We start from the raw sequence: 25,106 nt of genomic DNA on the forward strand, positions 1-25,106 counted from the left end.
CCTTTTATTTTTATTTTTTTCTTTTTTTTTCCAAAACCTTTTAGATATCAATACACTAATTCTAAAACTAATATAGTAAAATAAAAGAGTAAGAATAACCAAAACAATTCTGAAAAATAAAGCAAAGTTGGAGTATTTGCATTATTTAATTTCAAGACTCACTATAGAGCCTCAATTATCAAGACAGTGTGGTATTGACACTGCAAGAAACACAGATTGATGGAACAGGATAGAGAATGGAGAACAATATAGAGAACCCTAAAATTGGCCACACAAATGGAGTTAATTGTTTTTCTTTCCTGTCAGAGAAAAAAGTACAAATAAGCGAGGAAAGGCAAAGGGCCAAAGGAAACCTGTGGTATTGGGTTTGAGTCAGAAATATCAGTATAAACTCATGTTTATTTAAAAAATATATAGATAAAGAAGTAAAAATAAATATGTAAGTATACATGGGTTAGAATATATATATATATATATAAAATATATATATATATATATATATATATATATATATATATATATGTATTTCCTTGCTGTTTGACATCACTAGCAGTGATATACCAGTAGCAATGAATGCATCTAATACCAAGAACTTGGTTTCTAATGCTACTTTCCAGGAAAGGAATCAGATCTCATTGGAGAAATTTATAGCTGATTCTAGATCTGGAATAGGGAAAATACAAGATAAACCTGGACCAACCTATTGTTCTAGTAAATAAGGAAGTGCTCTCCTCTACAGTAGAAGGATGGAGGCATGTCAGAGGGATGCAGGAGCCAACCTCAAAGACCTAACATGGCCAAACCTGTTTGTGCCACACAGTCATAATAAAAAATGCAGTATTGGATTATAACACAGAATAAAATGTCCATTCATATTGATATAAAGAAATAATTGAATGAATAAATAAATAGATGGAGGATGGAAAGGGCAAATCTTTTTTTAAAAGATTTTATTTATTTATTTATTCATGAAAGACAGAGAGAGAGAGAGGCAGAGACACAGGCAGAGGGAGAAGCAGGCTCCATGCAGGGAGCCCGACAAGGGACCGGATCCCGGGACTCCAGTATCACACCCCAGGCCAAAGGCAGGCGCTAAACCGCTGAGCCACCCAGGGATCCCCGGCAAATCTTTTTTTAAAGACTATTTATCAGGCTCCCTGCAGGGAGCCCGATGGTGAACTCGATCCCAGGACCCTGGGATTACGACCTGAGCCAAAGGCAGATGTTCAACCACTTAGCCACCCAGGTGCCCCAGGGGCAAATCTTTCTAGGAATCCCCCCCGCCAAAAAAAATAACAGAGGAATCCCTATTAATAAATGTAGAAGCAATCAGAGAAACAGAAAATCACTATTAAAACAAGACAGGAGTATTGCTGAAGGGAAGATCGACTGATGAATGCTAAAATTACTGAATAAAACTTTAAGGAGAAACAAGATATTTTCATAACTTCAAAATAATTCCTTGTGGTAGTTTTATTTTTTCTTATTTTTTTAAGATCTTATTTATTTATGAGAGACACACAGAGAGAGGCAGAGACATAGGCAGAGGGAGAAGCAGGCTCCCCCCTCCTCAGGGAGCCCTACACAGGACTTGATCCTGGATTCTGGGATCATGCCCTGAGCTGAACTCACCGCTGAACTCAACCGCTGAACCACCCAGGCGTCCCCTTTGTGGTGGTTTTATTTATTTTTTATTTTTTTGAATTTGTGGTGGTTTTAATATATGACCATAAACTCGTTGATACCCCTCCATCCAGATGTGGAGCTTAATTCCCCTTCTCCTTTACTATTGAGGATTTTGATTCATTTCTAATGAAGAGTAGTATGGAAAGAGGAAAAATAGTAACTTTATGACAGAGAAACTTAGGAGATACCACTATAACAAAGTAACCAAGGTGAATATCACCAGTAATAAATCATACTGATATCATCACAGGATCTCTGTGATTTCATCCATCCCCCAAATCCATAATCTCATCTCATCTGTTTATGATAAAACGTCAAACACAAGATACATGACTACTCTTCAAAGGTGTCAAGCTCATGAAAGACAAAGAAAGACCAAGACCAAGAAAGTCACAGACTGGAGGAGACTAAGGAAACATGACACCTAAAGGAATGTGAGAGGTACCTGGGTGGCTCAGTGGTTGAGTGTCTGCCTTTGGCTCAGATCCTGATCCCAGAGTCCTGGGATCGAGTCCCGAATCAGGCTCCCGGACATAAAAGCCTGCTTCTTTTTCTCTCTCTCTGCTTCTCTTTCTCTGTGTCTCTCATGAATAAATAAAATCTTAAAAAAATAAAAAGAATGTGATATCCTAGACTAGATCCTGGAATAGAAAAAGCTTAGTAAAGGATTAACCTTGCCCAAAGAAAGGTTTGGCTATTTGCCCTGGCTCCTAGGAGTACCTCTAAGCCTTTGGAGTGTCTTGTTTGATAAGAGAATCTGTTTACTTGAAGGCTTGAGCCATGCTGGACAATTTATACTAACTATATAATTTATGGTATGGGTTTTGGGCCGTGGTATCAACTTAGCCAGCCTCTGGAGGGCTAAAGACAATATATATCATGGGAAAAGACATACTTACTAAAAATTAATCAAAAGGAAAAAAATGGAGTGGAGAATATATATATATATATATATATATATATATATATATAAATTTATAATTAAATAAACCCTGTTTATGGATCTGAAAGCTCAATATTGTTAAAATGTCAATTATTTCCAAATAGATCTATAGATTCAATTCAATTCCAATCAAAACCCAAGCAGGCTTTTTTACAGTAACCAATAAACTGATTTTAAAATTCGTATGGAATTTCAAAAGAGCTCGAATAGCCAAAACAACTGTGGACAAGAAGAATAAAGTTGGAGGAGTTACACTATCTGATTTCAGACTTATTATGAAGCTACAGTATGCAGTAATGCTATAGTGATACAGAAGCTATGCAATATCAGGAGTGGTACTGGCATTAAGATAGACAAAGAGAAAAACAGAACTGAAGTACTTTGAGAAATACTGCCAAATGATCTTTTACAGAGATGAGAAGGAAATTCAGTGGAGAAAGAATAATCTTTTTCAACAAATGGTTCTTGAACAACTGAACAGCCATATGCAAAACAAAATGAATTTAACTTAAATCTTTTCCTAAATAAGACCATATAGAAAATTAAATCAAAATGGATGATAGAACTAAAAGAGTCATTATTATAAAATATCTATATGAAAGCATAAGACAAAATCTTAGTGACCTTGAGTTCTATAAAAATTTCTTATCATTACTCAAAAGGATGAGCTATAAAAGAAAGTATAAATGAATTGGAATTATTAAAATTAAAAACTTTTGCTATTCTGTTATTTGAATGAAATGGCAAACCTGGAAGAAAATGTCTGCAAATTATATATCTAACAAACGATTTATCTCTAGGATATAAAAAGGACTTTTCCAACTCAATAACAAGACAAACAGCCCAATTTAAAAGTGGGCAAAATATTTTAAGGGAAACATCAACCAAGATGATATATAGATGGCAGAAAAGCATAAGATTCTCAACAGCATTAGTTATTAGGAGAGTGTACATTTAAAACCACAGTGAGATACCACTTCACTCCCACTAAAATGGATAAAATTCATAGGAATAATCATACCCAATGAGGGCAAAGATATGAAGCAAATGGAACACTTACATACTGCTGGTGGGAATATAAAATTGGTACACCACTTTGGAAAACAGTTTAGCAGTTTCTTAAAAAGTTAAATATACACTCACCATATGACCAAATCATTCATTCCTAGATATTTATACAAGATAAATGAAAGCTATGTCCACACAAAGACTTACATATAAATGTTCATATCAGTTTTATTTGTAATAGAAACAATACATTTTAATCAACACATGAATGGATAAACAAATTTGGTTATTATATATACAATGAAATACCACTTAGTAATAAAAGGAAATGAATATAGATACCTATAGCAACACAAATAAATCACAAAATAATTAGCTAAATGAAAGAAGACAAGAGTGCGTATTGTATGATTCCATTTATACAAAATTGTAGAAATTGAAACTAATCTATGACTGAAAACAGATCAATGGTTGCCTGTGGATAGGGGAAGGGTGTAGGGAGGGATAGTTGGATGACAAGGGGCATAATGAAACTTCTGGGGGTAATGACAATGTTCATTATTCTTTTGTAATGATGGTTTTAAAGGTGCATATATATGACATAACTCATCAAAATCTATTTACTGTGTGCTAATTATACCTCAGTAAAGCTGGAAAATACATTTGAGGACAATGGGAGAAATTTGAAAATAGGTTGGCTAAAAAATATCATAGAATTAGGTTGATAATGATAATCCAGTTATATGGGAGAATGTCCTTATTTTTATGAAATGGATGCTCAAGTATTTATGAGTATAATGCTATGTCTATAAACTTACCATCAATTTTTTAGGAAAAATGTACATATACATTGTTGAATCAAGGTAAAACTTATATGTGTGTTCACTGTACTGTTCTCTTAGTATTTCTACATGATTAGGAATTTGTGTAATTAAAATTTGGGAAAAATAATATTGCTATATTGTTTTATTGCCCATCCTCCTCTTCAAAGAGAGAAACATTAAATTTATTGTACTGGAATGTAGGCAAATCTTTTCTGGGAATTTCTCCAGGGAAAAAAACATTCTCTATCTTTATTGCCCAGGGATATAAATAAATCTGAGCACACTGTCTGTTGATGTCCAGACAATAAGAAACATGAGAGATTCATGGAGAACTATATTTGAACACAAGGCCAGAGACAATCACTCATAACTATAAAGAATAACGATATGAAATGAAATTCGACTGGTATGAAATGGATGGAGATGACAAAGACATATTATATATGCAATAATTGATGCCCTTGAAGAAAACTGGATCAGAAAAAAAATGCATCAGAAAAAAAGTTTATAAAACTTCACTGAAATGAAAAGCTTGAATCATGATTGCAACAGCTCATTGTAACTAAAATTAATTCACAAAAATCAAGACCAAGGCATATGTCTCTAAAGATCCTTAACTTCGAGCATAAAAAATTATATGGCAGAAAGGTACAAGAAAAAAAGAGAGATTAGTCTAAGACTTCTCAATGGCATCACTCAATTTTAAAAGAGCAATATTTACCAAATTTTCAGGAAAAGGAAGTAATTTATCAATCAGGGTTCAATCAAGGAAGTGGATTCACTATAATTATTATGGAATAAGTAATTTTTATATAAATTCGACCATGCACAATTGTGGGAATAGCTAAGAAAGTAAAGGTATAGAAAGGGGAGATGGAAGATTAGAGAAGTCACTAATCCAGCCCTTTTGAAATGCTGGCATGGATAGGTAAATCCCAGCTTGCAGGCAAATCTGAGAAGCCAGGCACATCCAGCTGCTGAAGTGAGACTGTCAAGGGAGAGCTTATAGAGAAGTCTGTGAAAAACTGTTGCCTTTGTGGGCCTCAGCCAAGCATCTGGTGGTTGGCCTGACCACTGTGGTCAACAGTGTTGGGAGATACAAAGAAGGGCTGAATACTGAATGGAAGCGAGTAAGGAAAAATTAAAACTTTCTGGGTACCTCTGCATCTGTCCTTCACTGTATCTAACATTAAACTTGTAGAATAATGATTGCTCCTTCACTTTGAACTCTCAAATCTCATGCAATCTCTACTTCTGGCCAACTCTAACCTGGAGTCAAATAGAATTCTTGAAAATGCATTTCTTTGATATGCGCCCAGACAACAGAGTAATACAGCCCAAATGATCTAGTATTTTTCTATCGAAAAAGTTTTGAAGTGAAGTAACAATACTAAGTTCAGCAATTTCTTCAGATTTGCTCAGTTTTTTTTCTTTAGTTAAATTAACTTTGAAAATAATATTCATCAAAGTTAACAGTGAACTCCTTGTTACAAATTCCAGGAATCAGTTTTCCATCTTCATATGAATTGATCTCCAGTCTGGACAATTCTTCCACTGTGACATTGCTTCCATAGTGTTTCCAACACTATCTTCTTTGAGCCTCTTGCTCACCTGTAAGTTTTACCTCTCTGGCTGCTTCTTCCCATTATCCTCTATAGATGAATCCCTCTTAACCTGGTCCTCAAATGTTGGTAGCACAAACCTTGGTCCTAGGCCTGTGTTTCCAGTTACCGAATAAATTTTCTTCAGGTAACTAGATGAGACTAAGATACCACAGACGAGCTCTCAGATCCTGCCATTTGATTAGAATAATGCATCTACTTGCCAAGGAATGCCTTGGAGCTACCAGAAATTTGGAAGAGAGGCATGGAACAGTTCATTTCCTAGAGCTTTCAGAGGGAATCTGGCCCTGTAACACCCTGATTTCAGACTTCTGGCCTCCGTAACTGTGAGACCAAGCAATTTCTATTGTTTTGAGCTAATATACTTCTCATGTCAAATCTGTGAGGTAGGTACTACTGCGAACATCCTTTACAGCTGAAGAAATTAGGACAAAAAGGTTAACTAAACTGCCTAAGGAAACATTGCCAGTAACTAGTAGAGCCAGGATTAAAACCTTAGCAGACTGGTTCCTGGGCCCATCTACCTAACCACTATGAAAACTACCTTTTCATATTTTTAACAACATTGCTCCTTGTGACAAAAAAGTTTAAAAATAAAAAGGTGTGTATATAAATCTTAATAAGAAAAAGGTTGAATAAATTATTGTATATCCATCCCTATGAACTATCATGCAACAAAATTCTTGTTGAGTAATAAAGCAAGATGCAGAAACAGTTGTATGACATGATCCTGTATTTGAAAATCAAGGAAGAGGAACATCTGGGTGGCTCAGCGGTTGAGCATCTGCCTTCGGCCCAGGGTGTGATCCTGGAGTCCTGGGATCAAGTCCCACAACGGGCTTCCTGCATGGAGCCTGCCTCTCTTTCGCCCTATGTCTCTGCCTCTTTCTGTGTCTCTCACGAATAAATAAAATCTTTTTTATTTTTATTTTTTTAATTTTTTTTAATTTTTATTTATTTTATGATAGTCACAGAGAGAGAGAGAGAGAGAGAGAGAGAGAGAGAGAGAGGCAGAGACACAGGCAGAGGGAGAAGCAGGCTCCATGCACCGGGAGCCCGACGTGGGATTCGATCCCGGGTCTCCAGGATTGCGCCCTGGGCCAAAGGCAGGCACCAAACCGCTGTGCCACCCAGGGATCCCAATAAAATCTTTAAAAAAAGAAAATCAAGGAAGAAAACAATCCATATATAGCTTCTATCTGATTATAACATGGGAACATATATGTCTATATATATAATTAAGACCACAGATTAAAACATTAAAGTGTTCATAGTAGTTGATTAGTACTGGTTATCTGTTGGAGATGAATAGTGGAGGAGGAAATTCAATAAATAATAAATATATTAGTTAGCTTTTTCTGGGTTACAAGCCACCCAAAATTTAGCACTTAAAACAAACAATACTTAATTCATGATTCTACCAGTTGTCTGGGATGGGTGGGATGGAAGGCAGAGCTTTTCTAGCCCAGGCCAGTGTGTTACTAATCTATTACTATGTAACAAGTTGCCTAAAATTTAGCAGCTTAAAACAACAAATATTTATTCTCTCACAGTTCCTGTGGGTCAGGAATTCAGGTGAGGTTCAGAAGGGTGTATCTGGTTGAAGGTCTTCATAAGGTTGCAGCCAAGCTGTTATTTAGGGCTATGGTCTCATACAAAGGCTAGACTGGGAGGATATGCAACCAAACTTATTCACTTGGGTCTCTCCATAGATCTGCCTCATGAGATGGCAGCTGGCCTCCCCTAGGGTGAGGCATCTGAGAGAGTACCCAAAAGGGATGCCACAGTTTCTCTGTAACCTAACCTTGGAAGTGACATCTCATTAATTCATTCTATTTATTAGAACCAAATTCACCAAATCCAGCTCAAGCTTGAGAAGAGGATTATACAAAGGGTGTGGATACCAAGAAATGGGGATCATGCAGGGTCATCTCAGATGCTACTGACCACAATGGGCTTTAACAGGGTTGGATGGCTAGTATAGCTTCATTTGCATGTCTGGCAGATGAAAATCTGGTTGGTGTAGGGAACCTCAATTGGGATGGTTCATCTCTATTCCATCACTGCTCCATGAAGTCTGCCATTATCTAATAGCACAGCCCAGGCCTTTTCACACTTGTCCTTAGGATTCCAAAGAGGAGCAAAAGTGGGCAAACCTCAATGTGCAAGCACTTCTCAAAGATCTGCTTGTATCATATTTGCTAATGTTCCATTGGCCAAAGAAATGGCCAAACCCAGTATTTTTTTTAGGATTTTATTTATTTACTTGAGGGAGACAAAGAGTGCGAGCAAGAGAGCACAAGCAGGGGGCAGCAGAGGAAGAGGTGGAAGCAGACTCCCCACTGAGCAGGGAGCCCAATGAGGGGCTTGATCTCAAGACCCTGAGATCATTACCCAAGCTGAAGGCAGCCACTTAACAGAGCGGGGGCTAAAAAAAAGGGAGGAGGGAACAAAAAACAAAAACCAGACAGAGCCACCCAGGTGCCCCTGGCCAAACCTAGTTTTAAGGGTTAGAGAAGTGGACTCTATCTCTTGATGGATGAAGTAGAAGAGTCACATTGAAAGGGGAGCATATATTCTGATGTTAGTGGTCTAAAGGAGACAATCTAGATTCCTGGCTTCTGCCCAGGATGTAGATATCTGGAAAGAGCATAGGTCCCATTCTTGTAATAAAAAAAATGGGTAATCTACAAAATCATAATTTTTGAACTTATCAGAGAACTATGATCACAAAGCAACCAATTAGCTTGATACATAAGACAACTGCTTCAATCCTCAACAGGAAGTTGTCACTGGGTCACTTGTGGCAAAGCAAGAAGGAAGATGGGTCCACTATACCAGCATTAAGATTTCAGCATGAAGTTTAATGAAGTTCTAAAGGCTGAGTGTGAGATAGTACGAAAATAGAGAACACCTGAGAGCTGGAAACCTAAGAGTAGTTGGCCTTCACTTGCAGGCTCTTTTCTACATACCTCCACTGGATGCTTACAAGAAATAATAGGGGTAGGGAAAGAGACAGGAGAAAGCCTCTCTCAGTGATGTAGGCCTGCAAGGGGACAGCTGCAGATAAAGAAATGGCACAAAGCCCCAGTGGGACCCTACTGCCTTACAGAGCAAAAGCCTTAAGCCACTGGGGGAAGTGATGTAAACCCAGTTGCCTCCAGGACACAGGTGCAGATCCATTGTGGCTAGAGAAAAGGGAAAAGGAAAAAAAAACAACTTCCATTCATGGGGGAAGGGCAGTTAATCATCCTGAGTTGAAACCATTAAAGACCTTATACCAATGGGGAGGAGCAAGATCACTGAAAAACCCCCACCCTGAAGACCTAGGGATATAAGGCCTGTCTAAAAGTGAGGTTGGCCCAGGACAACTCCTGACCCCCTACTCATCTGGTCACCAAGAACCAAGTAATAACAGCAGTCTACTACTAAGAGAGAGACAAGGGCATAGAGAGAGATCTTCCCTGAGTTGCAGGCACACAGGAAAGGCCTAAAGGCAAGTGTGGTATAAGAATATTGAGAAAAATTATCTTGAAAACCATTGCCTGCTCTAAGCCCAAGGTAATACTTGAGAAATTTGACATCTATGGTACAATGAAGATACCATAGCAGCAACAAAACCTAAACCCAGACCAAATTCTGACTAGATGAACTCACCCCCTCCCTCCTTAATGATTTATAAGAAGAGCCGTCATAACTATGTCCAGGAATAAATATTATTTACCTCAGTTTCTACTCTCCTACATACAACATCTGAAATTTGGCCAAAAATTATTAGATGCAAAACAGAAAGAAAAAACAGTCCACTGTAAAGAGACAGAATAATAAAAAAAATCCAGACTCAGCTGACCCAGTTGTTAGTACTATCAAATAGGGAATTTAAATTAACAATGATTAATATGTTAGGGAGGATGGTGGGAAATGTGAACAACAGGTATGAACAGATGGCGAATTTCATCAGAAAAATGAAAACCTGAAGAGTCAAATGGAGTACTAGAAATAAACAAAACATAACTGAGATGAAGAATGCCTTTAATGGGTTCATCAGTAGACCTAACAGAAGTAGGGGTTAAACAGATTGAACAGGGTAGGGGTCAAAATCCATGAACCTGAAGATAGGTTAACAGAAATTATTCCAACTGAAACACAAAGCAAAATAAAGATTGAAAAGGGACACACATAGAGGGATGGTAGAAATTTGTAACATTTTTCTATCTAACACAATCTATTTTCTGGTCATTAATTATTTATATTACCACACCATGCAAAAATATGTTCACCCTCATTCCAAGACCTCCAAACTTCTCATCCCAAATTGGCATCAGGCTCAAATCCAGGACCTCGAGTCTGAACCTGCATCAAGGTTCAGATGTGGCTGAAGCAGAAATTGGGTGTAATTTCTCAGTTTCTTGATCCAGAGACCTGTGAGCTAAATGACAAGTTATATGACTATCACCACCCCCCCACACACACATTCAACACACACACACACACACACACACACAATGGTGACATAAGGATTGGTGAACTGCAGTAGATACCCTCATTTAAAAGAAGGGAAGAATAAGAGGCACATGTTAATCACTGTTCCATAACAATTCTGAAATCCCACAGAGCTAATGTTGTCAGGTTTCCCCTGCCCACTCCAGGGGCAGATGTTTCTGGATTGGGTCACAGTTCTATCTGGGAACAGCTTCCCAGTCCATTTTAATATATTGTTCTTGGGTTTTCTCTTTGAGACATCTGTCTTTTCCCATAAGAAACGGCAGCTGAGTAACTTTCTCTGCTTGCTTCATGTTCATAGACGTTAGAGAAGGTAGTCCAAGGCTGCTTTTCATTTTGGACTGTTTCAATTCCTTTAAGTCCAACTTGGAGGTAGTAAAACTCTATTAGAAACTTTATAGGTGTTTGTGAATCTCATTTGTATTTACTCCATGCCCCAAATGCCACATTAACAATTCTTTTTAAGACAGGCCCCTCTCTACATCAGCAATGTATCAGGGTGCTGGACAGACAGTGTCATGAAGTTTTTAGAAACCATTTGGTTTAGCTGAGAGAGTCTCCCAAACACCAACTTAAATATTTCACACATTTTAACAAAGGGTCTTAGAGCCGCATCCATGATTTGATCTCTAACCTGAGACCATTTTTCACCTTGAGAATATTCTGATGAATGGAGAGACTGGAGGGTGTGAGGAATAGTTATTTTCCAACCCAGCAAGTCCTGGCTTTTTTGTATTTCTTTTTAATTCTCTGCTTGTAAATGGTACAGTTATTTCTGTAGTTCATCTCTCCTTTGGTACCTTGCCATATGCGGCTTTTTAGAAGCAAATTGGTATTTCCAACATTCTGTTGGAGATATCCTTAGCCAGATCCACAAGTTCATTTGGTATATTCTCTATCTTCTCACAGAGCATGGTGACTATTTTGCTATTCTTTCCTTAGTAAAAAACATGAGCTGCCATCTTTTCCAGCCTTTCTTAACAGTTTTCCTCATTGTTTCCAGTTTCCATCTGCCACCCAGGCCCAAAGCTAATGCCACATGTCTTATGTTTTGTATAATACCCCCCCACACACACAAGTATACACTTTTAGGTATTACTTAGCATTTTCTGTGCAACAAACTACCCAAAGCAGTAGCTTAAAACAATTATCATTTTATTTAAGTCATGATTCTCCAGGTTGGCTGGGGTAACTGGTATGGCTCTTTTGGTGTGGGCCAGTTTGGTTGGGGCTGGAGGTTGAGGACGGTCTCACTCTCATGTCTGGAAGTTGATCTAAGAGGCCTCATCTGTGCTGGCTTATCTCTTTTACATGTGGTTTCTCATCCTCCAGCAGAGCACTCTTGAGTTTCTTCACATGAAGATCTCAGAAAGAGCAGCAAGGGAAGACAAGCCTCAAGACACACTTCTCTCCAGCTTCTTGAATCTCTTTGCTAATGTACATTGGCCAAAGCAAATCACATGGCCAAGCTCAGGGTCAAGGAATAGAGAGAGCTCTACCTCTTAATAAAAGAAAAAAAAGTAACATTTCAAAGGGGTATGCATAAAAGGTTGGGAGAGGTCTGTGGCTCTTTTGCATTGTAGCACAATGAAAAAAAGATAAACAATGTTGTGGAAACCAGTATGAATAATAGGATTAGAGTTATGTATTAAAGTAAGATTGTATTTGTAGATGTGTGTGTATATATGAAACCATAATGGCTTTAAAACTGTGGAAAGATATTTGACAGACACAATTATATTAAATTCAAAACAATAATTTCAATTCAATTATCCCTCCTGTGGTGCAATGTCTTCTGCCACAAACACCCTACAGAACTGAGAGTTGGTCTACACATCAAATACATTCTTCTGTTCTTTCATTTTGTTGCCACTTTAAATTGCTTAATATAACACAGTACACAGGACTGTCATTTATATACTTTTGCTCACTCCATTTATAAAGAATTTGATAACAATTTGCCTTATAATACTTTCTACAGGAAAGGTTTTCCTAATGCATCAAACTGACAGCATTTTTTCCAGTATGAGTTCTATTATCTTTTGTGAGGCATGTAAATATGAAAAGTCCCTTTTATTCTGTGCATTTTGAGAGGATCTCTTTTGAATAATTTTTCTCATGTCAGGTAAGAGAGCCTGATGAATGCTTTTTATCATGCAGTGTATTCATATAGGATCTGTCTTGGATGGACTTTATAATATACACTAAGACCTGACTTCTGGGATAAGGCTTTCTCATTTTTAAGAAACGGGTACTTTCATGCATGGATATTGCGATGCATACTCAGAACTGATTTCTGAGTGAAGCCCTTTCCACAGTCACTGCATTTATAGGGTTTATCTCCAGTATGGATTGTCTGGTGTTTATTGAAATTTGACCTGTCAGTGAACGCCTTCCCACATTCTGCACACATGTATGGTTTCTCTCCTGTGTGAATTCGCTGATGTACTTTGAGATGTGGTTTCTTGGAGAAAGATTTCTCACACTCAGGACATTTATAAGGCTTCTCTGTAGTATGAATTCTCTGATGTGTAATTAACTCTGACTTCTGGATGAAGGCCCTCCCACAATCACCACAAACATAGGGTTTCTCTCCAGTATGAATTGTTTGGTGTTTATTGAAATTTGACCTGTCAGTGAAGGCCTTTCCACATTCGGCACATATGTAAGACTTTTCTCCAGTATGAGATTTCTGGTGAGTATTGAGATTTGACCTGTTGGTAAAGGCCTTCCCACATTCAGTGCATATATAGGGTTTTTCTCCTGTGTGAATTCGCTTATGCATCTGGAGTTGTGACTTAGAAGGGAAAGATTTCCCACAGTCACTGCATTCATAAGGCTTCTCTCCAGTATGAATTCTTTGATGGGCAATCAAGTGTGCTTTTTGGATGAAGGCCTGCCCACATTCAGTACATATGTAAGATCTCTCTCCTGTATGAATTCTCTGATGCATCCTGAGCGTTGATTTTTGGGTAAAGGCTTTCCCACACTCACCACATTTGTGGTGTCTCTCTCCAGTGTGAATTTTCTGATGTACATTGAGGGCTGAGTTCAGGGAGAAGCCTTTCCCACATTCACTGCATTCATAGAGTTTTTCTCCAGTGTGAGTTGTCTGATGTCTAAGTAGAGAGGACACCTGGAAAAATGATTTTCCACATTCATTGCATTTATAGGGTTTTTCTCTAGTATGAGTTTTCTTATGCATGATTAATTCTGAATTCTGGATGAAAGCCTTCCCACATTCAGGACATATATATAGTTTTTCATCTCTATGAACTCTCAGATATATACTGAGTAGTGGCTTCTGTGTAAACACATTTACACATTTGCTAAGTTCATGAGGTTTTTCCATAGTATGGATTCTCTGAGGTGCAAAGAGGTGTGACTTCTGGGTGAAGATCTTCCCAAAATCAGTACACATATTTGCCTTCTCCCCAACAGGAAATTTCAGATTGTGACTGAATGCTTGTTTGAGACTGAGGACTTTTCCACACTGATCACTTTCACAGAATTGTACTCCTGTACGAGTATTTTCATGGTTAGTATAAGAAGAGCCCTGTGTGAAAACGTGACCATGCCCCATATTTTTATCAAAGTTCTTTGTTGCATTGTTTTTACTAGGAATATGTAAGTCTAAATTATGCCTAAAACTCTTTCCAAATGAGTCACATTTCTGGGGTCTTTTCTGTGAAGGAATACGATTTGGGCTTGGATGAATAAATTTTCCATGGTCCTTATTTTCAAAATCCCACTCTGTATTCAATACTTTCTTATTGATGAAAGCAGAATGACTCAGAGGTTTACTCTGTTTTTCCTGATATCTTTCTATCTGTTCAGAATCTTGCCACAGTTCTTCTAAAATGGAATACAATGAATCGTCTCTTGTATCTTCACCGTCCATTTCATTATGAAATGAAGCTTTTCCAGAAATTCTTTTTTGTGGGGTCTTAATCCCAAACCTCCCATCTAAAAAGAGAAAGAAAAAGTAAAATTGACACAAAGAATAGATAACAGAGGATTAAAAGGTACACATAAGGGGATCCCTGGGTGGCGCAGCGGTTTGGCGCCTGCCTTTGGCCCAGGGCGTGATCCTGGAGACCCAGGATCGAGTCCCACATCGGGCTCCCGGTGCATGGAGCCTGCTTCTCCCTCTGCCTGTGTCTCTGCCTCTCTCTCTCTCTCTGTGACTATCATAAATAAATAAAAATTAAAAAAAAAATAAAAGGTACACATAAGCTAATCAAAATTGAATACAGGGAAACTGGTAAATATGATGATGATGACCTCAGTGATGACAAGAAAAACACATATAGCACATACAGTGTGCCAAGTTCCTGCATAACATTTATGATGTTCCAGGTATTACTCTAATACACACACACACACACACACTCAATCCTTTCAAAGACCCTTTGAGGTATTTTCTATTATTAATCCACCTATTATAGATAAGGAAAGTGAAGCTCAGAATAATTATTTATATAATTTGCCCTAAAACATAGTTATTAAGTGTTGAAGGCTGGAGTTCAACATAAGCAATCTAGTTCTATTTTGGTTGGAGGCTTGGATATAACATAGACTGAAGATTAAAAAGACAAAGGTTTTGAGGGAGAATATCTGTGGAGAGAGTAGGTTTGGAGGGGATGATTCAGTCTAAGTTCTCATTAGCCTTTGATTCTAAATCCTCATTAATCTTGTTCCTTTTTACTTGTTAGCAGCAATACCAAATTAATGCGATCAAACAACCAATTTAATTTGCTAACAGAGTAGATTCTAAAAGTTCTCATTACAAAGAAAAAAACACTTTTTCTTTTTTTGGTATCTTTATGAGATGGACTATAACTAAGCTTCTCCTTTTTTAAAAGATTTTATTCATTTATTCACGAGAGACACACAGAGAGAAGCAGAGACATAGGCAGAAGGAGAAGCAGGCTCCCCATGGGGAGCCTGATGTGGGACTTGATCCCATTACCTGGGATCACGCCCTGAGCCAAAGGCAGAGGCTCAACAGCTTAGCCACCCAGGTGTCCCTGTAACTAAGCTTCTTGTGGTAATCATTTCACAATGTATTTAAGTTAAGCCACTATGAGTACACCTTAAACGTATACAGTGATATATGTCAATTATATCTCAATAAAACCAAGAAAAAACTAATTTATTCATGTCTATAGGAAAATACTGTAGTCATAGCCATCCTGACCTATACAAACAATAAATAGCTATTTATACTCCAACTCTCCATCTAGGTACAATTGTTTTCTTGGACCTGAAAATATTTATATTTAATAAAGTAGCATGAAATCAGAGAAAAAACAAGGTATCTGTGGTAGACTAAAAGCTGTCCACTAGAATCTGTTCCACCATCCTTTTGTATTAACAGAGTAGTAGCCAGGCATATAGCTGCCTAGTCATATAACATCTCTCAGCCTCCTCTGAAAACTGGTATGGCCACATGACAATGTTATCATCAACAGAATGTGAGAGAAAATGATGGGTGCCATTTTCAAGCCAGAGCATGGAGACAGCAGGCATGTTTTCTCTACACCCTCTTCTACCTTCTTGCTGGATTTGGCAGTAACACAGATACAAATATGCAGATGCCACACACACACACACACACACACACACACACACACACACAACCCCAAAGAGATGGTGGGGTTATGTTAATGGAAGGAACCCAGAATCTGGAATAAACATGAGCAACGAAGTGTTCCAAAGGCTGTGATATTAGAAACTTTATATAAGAGAGAAGTAAAATTCTTTAGCATTTAAGTCACCATCTTATAATCTCCTTATTACTGCAAATAAGTTTTAATTAATATACTATTTTCATCCAGAGTGGGGATCACAGATTATTTCCATTACCAGCATAATGCATGAGGTGTATTAGATTCTCGATAATTTTAAAGTGGAGAAATTACACATTATTTCATTAGCAAGAGATGTGAGATAGTGAGAATGTTCTGAGTCATCAAATCCAGTTTTCCCCTGTTGGTCACTTTGATATTGTATTCTAGATACATATCCCATCCAAAATCTCATCCTCTTATTTTTAAGTTGCATTTTTATTCTCATGCACTTGGCTTTAATTTATTCTGTAGATATTAAGAACTGGATTCCTAGGCATGGCTTCAAAAGTGGTTCTGCTTTTCACTTTAACTTATAAATATATAGAGAAAGTATAACTTATGGATAATTAAGTTAACTTCTAAACCCCTCATGTATCAGACAATGTTTAGATCACCAGTACCAATTTTCATTGTAAAAAATCTGCTCCTGCGGGGGGGGGGGGGGGGGGCGGGGAGCCAAAGAAAAATCTGCTCCTGCAAAAATAAGCTCCTCTACACCTTTCCTGAGCCCACAGATTCAATGAACAGTATATAAATGGAGAGTCAACAGTCTAGATAACAGCTGTGTGTGCAAGCTTGCATTCTATTTACCACTCCAAAAGTCCCGTTTATTCTTAAATCAAAAGACACATTCATGCCCTCTTCCTCCATTTAGCCTGCTTAGCATTTTCTTTTGTGCCTTTTTTGTGCCCCTTAAAAGGTATTCATGCTTCATTAAGCATTTTTGAGTCTTTTACTTTGAAAATTAATCTGATCATATTGCTACTGAGACTTTTTTCCCCTAAATTTCAAAAGCAGACACCTTCTGTGCTATTCATTTTGCCAATCATTTTAATAGATTTCTGTTATAATAGAAACACAATACACAAGCAGTAAACTTTTAATATTTGTTTTTTTAATATTTGTATGACTTTTCATTATTTTTACTTTCCAATTATAATCTATGTCCAATTGAAACCTCTCAGTCAAGTTTTTAAAAACACTCTGAAATATAGCAAAAAACTCTTAAGATCTTATCCCCCACAAACTCAATTAGTTAATAGTGCTAAGTATTTCCTTCATGCTTAGTGTTCAAATAATGAAAATAAGATAGAGGCTCTTGTTTTCAGGGACTTTCAAAATTACTAGGGGCAGAAGTATCTGAGAGATAGAGGAAGAGAAATGGAGAAGAGCAATGAATTTGCCATTCCATGGGATAGATGATAACTTTAAATGAAACAAAATTAAAGCGTCTATTACTTTAGGCAGAACACAAGATAAAGATCCTAGATGCAGAGATAAACTTCATATATGGTAGGCATTAAAGGCAAGGTGAAAATTTGAGGAAAGCATGAATTAAGGAACTGTACAGATACAATTTTATTTATTTATTTTTATTATTTTTTAAAGATTTTATTTATTTTTTCATAAGAGACACACAGAGAGAGGCAGAGACACAGGCAGAGGGAGAAGTAGGCTCCCTGTGGGGAGCCCGATTCAGGACTTGATCCCAGGACCCCAGGATCACAAACAGATACAACTTTAAATGGAAATACATGGCCACACTGGTCATGTGTTATATAATACAGAGTAATTGTAAGTTTACTTTATTAAGCTGATGCCAAAGATAATGGCAATGTTTTAGGTAATGAAATATAGCAGGAGGATTTAAGATGAAGTAGATACAAGAATAGAATCTGCAAATCTCATTAGGAACAGAATAATCCAAGCATAAGAAAATATACATCTGTTTTTGGGTGGTGCTAATAGGAATTAAGATGAGAGTACATCTGAATAGTATTCTTTAAAAAAAAATAGGAATTGCAGAGTAATTAGAGAAGATAACTAAGAGGGAACAAACAAGAAAACAGCAGAATCTGACAGAATTTAGAACATGAGGGTTCCTGGTTTGGGCAATGATGATGCCAATTTTTCACATACTAGTAAGGATGAATAAAGTAGAATATTCTATGAGAATTGTCTAATATGCAGGTAAATGTCATACTAGAACCCACTTATAATATACCAACTAGTGGTGTCAATATAGAAGTCATCAGAATACAAATAAAAAGCTTAAGTGTTCAGAATGGAAGACTCCTTTGAGTTAATTACTATAGGAACAAATACCCAGAAGATAGTAAACAGCACCCATAACCAGGGGTATCTCAATGGGGGTAAAGCCTCCATGGAAAAGGAAATGAGCAAATTAGGTGCAAATCAAGAAGAAAAAAATGATATAGTTAGAAAAGACAAAATAATCGGAACAAGCAATTCACAGAAGGGGAAACCCAAATGGATAACCAATATTAGAAAGAACAAGAAACAATACTACTTCACATTCATTAGATTGGCCACAAAATAAGAAATCTGGATAATTCCAAGTGTTGCCATAGATGTAACGAAATGGGCATATTTGTGTACTTCATGTATATCTCAATGATCGAGTAGTACCATTTCTATATAAATATCCCCAAGGAAAAATCTCAATGGCTTGTAAGATGTGTATAAAAAATTCTTTGTTTTGTTTTTTTTTTTAAATTGAGGTATAGTTTCTACATAGTAAAATGCAGATCTTAACTGTAGAGACCAATGAGTTTTTAATATGTATATATCCATGTAACCTCTACCTAAATGAAAATATAAAACATTTTAATTGTCCCACAAAGTTCCTTGCAGCTTTTCCCAGTCAATAACTGACTCTCAGAGATAATCACCACTCTGATCATAGGCCATTAATCATTTATCACCATAGATTAGTTTTGCTTGTCCTTGAACTTCACATATATATATATATATATATATATATATATATAGTATTCATCTGTATACCTGGCTTTTCCGTTCAATACACTTTTCTGAGATTCATCCAAGTTCTTGTGTGTGTCAGTAGCTCTTTCTTTTTCATTGCCATGTATTATCATATTATAAGAAAATAGCACAATATTAACCCATTCTCCTGCTGATGGACACTTGGGGTGTTTCGCATTTTTTCGCAATTATGCCAATGCCAATATGAACATTCTGTACATTTCTTTTAGTGGACATATATATTCATTTAAGTAAATGCCTAGGAGTGGCATTGCTGGGATACAGGAAAGCCATACATTTAGCATTAGTAGATACTGCCTGTTTCCCAAAGTGGTTGAAGGTATTTACATTCCTACCATCAATGTATGTAAATTCCAGTGGCTCCAAATACTCGAGTAAGTATTGATATTGTTAAGTCTTTCTAATTTTATCCATTCTTTTATATGTATGTATCTGTGTAGGGTTGTCCCACTGTGGTTTAATTTTCAGTTCCTTGATAAGCAGCGATGCACAGCATTTTTTCTTTTTTAAAGATTTTATTTATTTATTCATGAGACACACACACACACACACACACACACACACACACACACACACACAGATAGAGAGAGAGCGGAGACACAGGCAGAGGGAGAAGCAGGCTCCATGCAGGGAGCCTGACGTGGGACTCGATCCCGGGTTTCCAGGACCAGGCCCTGGGCTGAAGGTGGTGCTAAACCGCTAGGCCACCCGGGCTGCCCCAGCACTTTTTCATATATAATGACCATTTATTTGGATATTTCTTTTAAAAGTACCTGTTCGGGACACTTGGGTGGCTTAGTGGTTGAGGCATCGGCCTTCAGCTTAACATATGATCCCGGGGTCCTGGAATTGAGTCCCACAGTCCTGCATCAGGCTCCCCACAGGCTGCCTTTTTTTCCTTCTGCCTGTGTCTCTGCCTCTTTCTGTGTGTCTCTCATGAAAAAATAAATAAAATCTTAAAAAAAATAAAAGTACCTGTTCATATCTCTTATCCATTTCTTTTTCTACTGGGTTGTCTGCCTTTCTCTTTTTTTTTTAATTTTTATTTATTTATGATAGTCACACACAGAGAGAGAGAGAGAGGCAGAGACACAGGCAGAGGGAGAAGCAGGCTCCATGCACCGGGAGCCCGACGTGGGATTCGATCCCGGGTCTCCAGGATCACGCCCTGGGCCAAAGGCAGGCGCCAAACCGCTGCGCCACCCAGGGATCCCTGCCTTTCTCTTTTTGATTTCTAAGAGTTTTTTTATATATTCTAAATATAAGTCATTTATCAAATCTATGTATTGTAATTATCTTCTCCCAGTTTGTGGTTTCATATTTACTTTCTTAATATCTTTTGGAGAAGTGTAATTCTTCAATCTAATATAGTTCCACTTACTATCAAATGAGATGGGAAGTGCACTCTCTCTCTTTTTGTCTTCAAAAGAACTTGAATAATATTGGTATTATTCTTTCTTTAAATAAGAGGAAGAATTCACTGATGAAGACATGCGGGCTGGGAGCTTGTTTGTAGAAAGATTTTATTTATTTTATTTTATTTATTATTATTATTTTTGGATTTTATTTATTTTAAAGATTTTATTTATTTATGGGGGGGGAGAGAGAGTCAGGAGAGGGGCAGAGAGTCAGGAGAGGCAGAGGGAGAAAAAGAGAGCTCAAACAGACTCTGCACTGAGTGCAGAGCCTGACAGTGGCTCGATCCCTTGACCCCGAGATCATGACCCAAGCAGAAACCAAGACTCAGACACTTAATTGACTGAGCCACCTAGATACTCCTGATATTTTCATTATCATTCTGCTCAAAACATTTTCTAATTCCATTGTGGTTTCTTCTTCGACTTACGGGATATTTGCTTGTGTATTGCTTACTTTTCAAACATTTGGATATTTTCTGGTTGTCTTCTGTTCAGTTTTAATTTATTTCAATAGTAATTAGAGAACATTTAGCATATGATTTCAATCCTTTCAAATCTGTTGCAATAAGTCTTATACCCTAAAATTGAGTCTATTTTGCTCAGTATGCACATGCACTTGAAAAAATGTATATTCTATAGTTGTGGGATGCAGTGACTTATGGTATGTCAATTAGGTTATATTGGTTTATCAAGTTCAAATCTTCTATCTTTTTTAAAGTTTATTTGAGAGAGAGAGAGATAAAGTATGAATGGGGGGAGAGGGACAGAGGGACAGGGAGAGAGAGAATCTCATGCAGACTCCCCACTGAGTGCAGAGCCCAAGGTGGGGCTAGATCCCATGACCCTGAGACTATGACCTGAGCCAAAATCAAGAGTCAGACACTCAACCGACTGAACCACCGAGGTGGCCCTCAAATCTTCTATATCCTTAAAGATTCTTTCGTCTGTAAATAGACAAAAATTAGTTATAGAGATAGGTATGTTAAACTTTCCAACTATAATTATGCATTTTGTCTATCTCTCCTTTTAGCATTGTCAATATTCACTTTATATATTTTGAAGCTACATTATTAAGTGCACAAAAATATAGATTTTTAATATATTCCTGTTGAACTGAAGTTTTATCAATTTCAGAGAAAGACAGTACATTGTGGAAGATACAAAAAACATTAAAACAATGATAGAGGAATATTATGAAAAAACCACATGCCAAAAATTTGGTAACATAGATAAAATGTACAAACTCAAATAATCAAAACAAGAAGAATACTAGAAAATCTGAATATTTCTATATCTATTGAAGAAATTTGAGGGGCTCCTGGGTGGCTCAGTGGTTGAGCATCTGCCTTTGACTCAGGGTGTGATTCCAGGGTCCTGGGATCGAGTTCTGCATTGGGCTCCCAGCAGAGAGCCTGCTTCTCCCTCTGCCTGTCTCTCTGCCTGTCTCTGGTTGTCTCCCAATAAATAAATAAAATCTGGGGATCCCTTGATGGTTCAGTGGTTAGGCATCTGCCTTCGGCCCAGGGCTTGGTCCTGGAGTCCTGGGATCGAGTCCCACGTTGGGCTCCCTGCATGGAGCCTGCTTCTCTCTCTGCCTATCTCTCTCTGTGTCTCTCATGAATAAATAAATAAAATCTTTAAAAAACTGAATTTGAGGGGATCCCTGGGTGGCGCAGCGGTTTGGCGCCTGCCTTTGGCCCAGGGCACGATCCTGGAGACCCGGGATCGAATCCCACGTCGGGCTCCCGGTGTGTGGAGCCTGCTTCTCCCTCTGCCTGTGTCTCTGCCTCTCTCTCTCTCTCTCTCTGTGTGACTATTATAAATTAAAAAAAAAACAAAAAACTGAATTTGAAATTAAAAGTGATCCCACAAAGAAAACTTCAGACCCATATGAGTTCACTGGTGTATTTTTATCTTATATTTAGAGAAAAATTATAAAATTTATTTTTATCTTTTTAAAAGATTTTATTTATTTATTCATGAGACAGACAGAGAGAGGCAGAGACATACGCAGAGGGAGAAATAGGTTCCTTGCAGGGAGCCTGATGTGGGACTCAATCCCTGCACCTGGGATCACGCCCTGAGCCAAAGGCAGACACTCAACTGCTGAGCCACCCAGATGCCCCAAAATTATAAAATTTAAAGCAATCTTATACAAAATAAAAAAACAGAGGAGTGAAGATTTAAAAATCCTAGCAAATATAGCGGTTTTACATAAAGTCTTTCAGAAGATAGAGCAGGCATGAAATTTCACAGCTCATTTTATGAGGCTAGCATTAACATGATACTAAAAGTCAAAGATATTATAAGCAAAATATCCCCCAAAACTAAAGACTAATACCTCATTTAAACAGAGAGATAAGAATCCTTACCAAATATTAGCAAATTGATCAAGAAACATAAAATAGATAATATAATCATGATCAAGTAATGTTTATCCCAGTAAGGCAGTCAGTTTAACATCTGAAAATCTGTGAAATTCACCATATCAGCAGAATAAAGTGTTCATCTTAATAAAGGCAAAAAAAAAAGCATCTGGAAAACCCAATATCCATTCATGTTAAAGACCTTCACCAAGCTAGAAATAGAAAGAAATTGCCACAAATTAATAAAGGACATCTAAGGAAAACCACAGCTAATATACTCAATGCTGAAAGAGTGAAAGCTTTTGCCCTTAAGATAAAATAAAAATAAAGGGCACGCAGACTAAAAAGGAAATGATAAAAAGACATGGTAATTGATGCAAAAACTTTGTAAGGAATTTACAAAAATATTCACTAGAATTAATAAGTGAATTCAGCAAGTGTCAGAATACAGGATCAATGTACAAGAATCAATTAAAAAATTTCCACCTCTAGTATGGAGAAGTAGGCTCCTTAAAAAAAGTCCTCTATGGATAGTAACTGTATTCTCTAGGAAAACAAAACAAAACGTGTAATGGTAGAGTGAACAAAAGCAAGTGGATTTTGAAGAGGAGTTAGAAGTCAGAAGAAGTCTGAACAGAGATCTAAGTTGCTACCCACCATAGGTGAGGCAGCATCTCCAGTTTGAGTTAACTGACTACTATGACAACAACACGGAAGAATATCACAGAAAATGGTGTTATTATAGCAGAATCTTGATAATATTTGGGATAACAATCCAAAATTACTCAATATAAGATGACCCAGAAAAATGTTTGTTTGGTCACTATCCAGTGTCTTCAGTTGTTTTTTTTTTCCTCAAATTTTTATTTAAATTCCAGTTAGATAAGGTATAGTGTAATACTGGTTTCAGGAGCAGAATTTAGTGAGAAATCACTTACATACAATACCCAGTTCTTATCATAACAAGTGCCCTCCTTGATACCCAACATCCATGGGTATCATTCCTCACTTACCTCCCTCCATCAACCCTCAGTTTGTTCTCTATCATTAGAGTCTCTTATGGTTTGCTTCTCTCTCTTTTTTGCCCCTTTCCATATGTTCATCTCTTTTGTTACTTAAATTACACACGTGTGAAATCATATGATATTTGTCTTTCTTTCAGTAGTTTTTAAAGTATGTTTTTCATAGTTAACAGGATTTATATCTTTTAGATAGGTGGGTCTAATAGAAATGATTCAATCATATTAAACTCAAGTTATTTTTTTATATGGTGTGAGTTCAAGGGTATTTTTCCTCCAATACTGATATCCATTTGTTCTAGCTCAATTTGTTCAAAAACAAAATTCCTTTCCCCCCACTGAATTGTATTTGTACTTCTAACAAAACTCAGTTGTCCATATATGTAGTGGGTCTATTTTTGGATTTTCTCTTCTATTCCATTTATGTATCTGTTTGTCCTTACATCAAAACCACACTACCTGGATCATTGTAGCTTTACAGTAAATCTTAACACTTCTTTTTACTTTTTTTTTTTTAATTTATTTTTATTTTTATTTTTTTTATTTATGATAGTCACAGAGAGAGAGAGAGAGGCAGAGACACAGGCAGAGGGAGAAGCAGGCTCCATGCACCGGGAGCCCGATGTGGGATTCGATCCTGGGTCTCCAGGATCGCGCCCTGGGCCAAAGGCAGGCGCCAAACCGCTGTGCCACCCAGGGATCCTTTAACACTTCTTTTTAAAGACTATGTTGGCTATTCTAGGGCCTTTTCTTATCCTATAACTTTAACTTATAAAGTTCTTATAACAACTTTAAAATCTGTCAGTTTTTATTCCCTAAAATTATAAATAATTGATTGAACAAGTAGAATACAATTCATTAAGCAATAGATTTCAACAACATGCAACCAACTCGATTTATACACTATAGAATACAACACTGAACAGCTGAACACACATTCTTTTCAGAGACACATAGAACATCCCCCTACATAGACCATACACAGAAATCATACAGAGTGTATTCTCAGACTACAACAGAATTAAATTAGACAACATAAAGTAAATAGACAAATTCT

The 25,106-nt window shown here is 37.1% G+C and overlaps 1 protein-coding gene across 1 annotated transcript in view; it reads right to left on the bottom strand.

Annotated features, from left to right (window-relative positions):
* Positions 1-3,840: 3,840 nt before the first annotated feature.
* Positions 3,841-25,106, bottom strand: part of ZNF81 (zinc finger protein 81) — a 36,286-nt gene continuing 15,020 nt past the window's right edge. The window contains 1 exon segment of the mRNA XM_072815724.1: positions 3,841-14,552. Within this exon segment, the coding sequence (XP_072671825.1) occupies positions 12,844-14,552 (1,709 nt within the window). The 3' untranslated portion in view covers positions 3,841-12,843.

Source organism: Canis lupus, chromosome X (assembly GCF_048164855.1).
Source record: "Canis lupus baileyi chromosome X, mCanLup2.hap1, whole genome shotgun sequence".
Taxonomy (NCBI): Eukaryota; Metazoa; Chordata; class Mammalia; order Carnivora; family Canidae; genus Canis; species Canis lupus.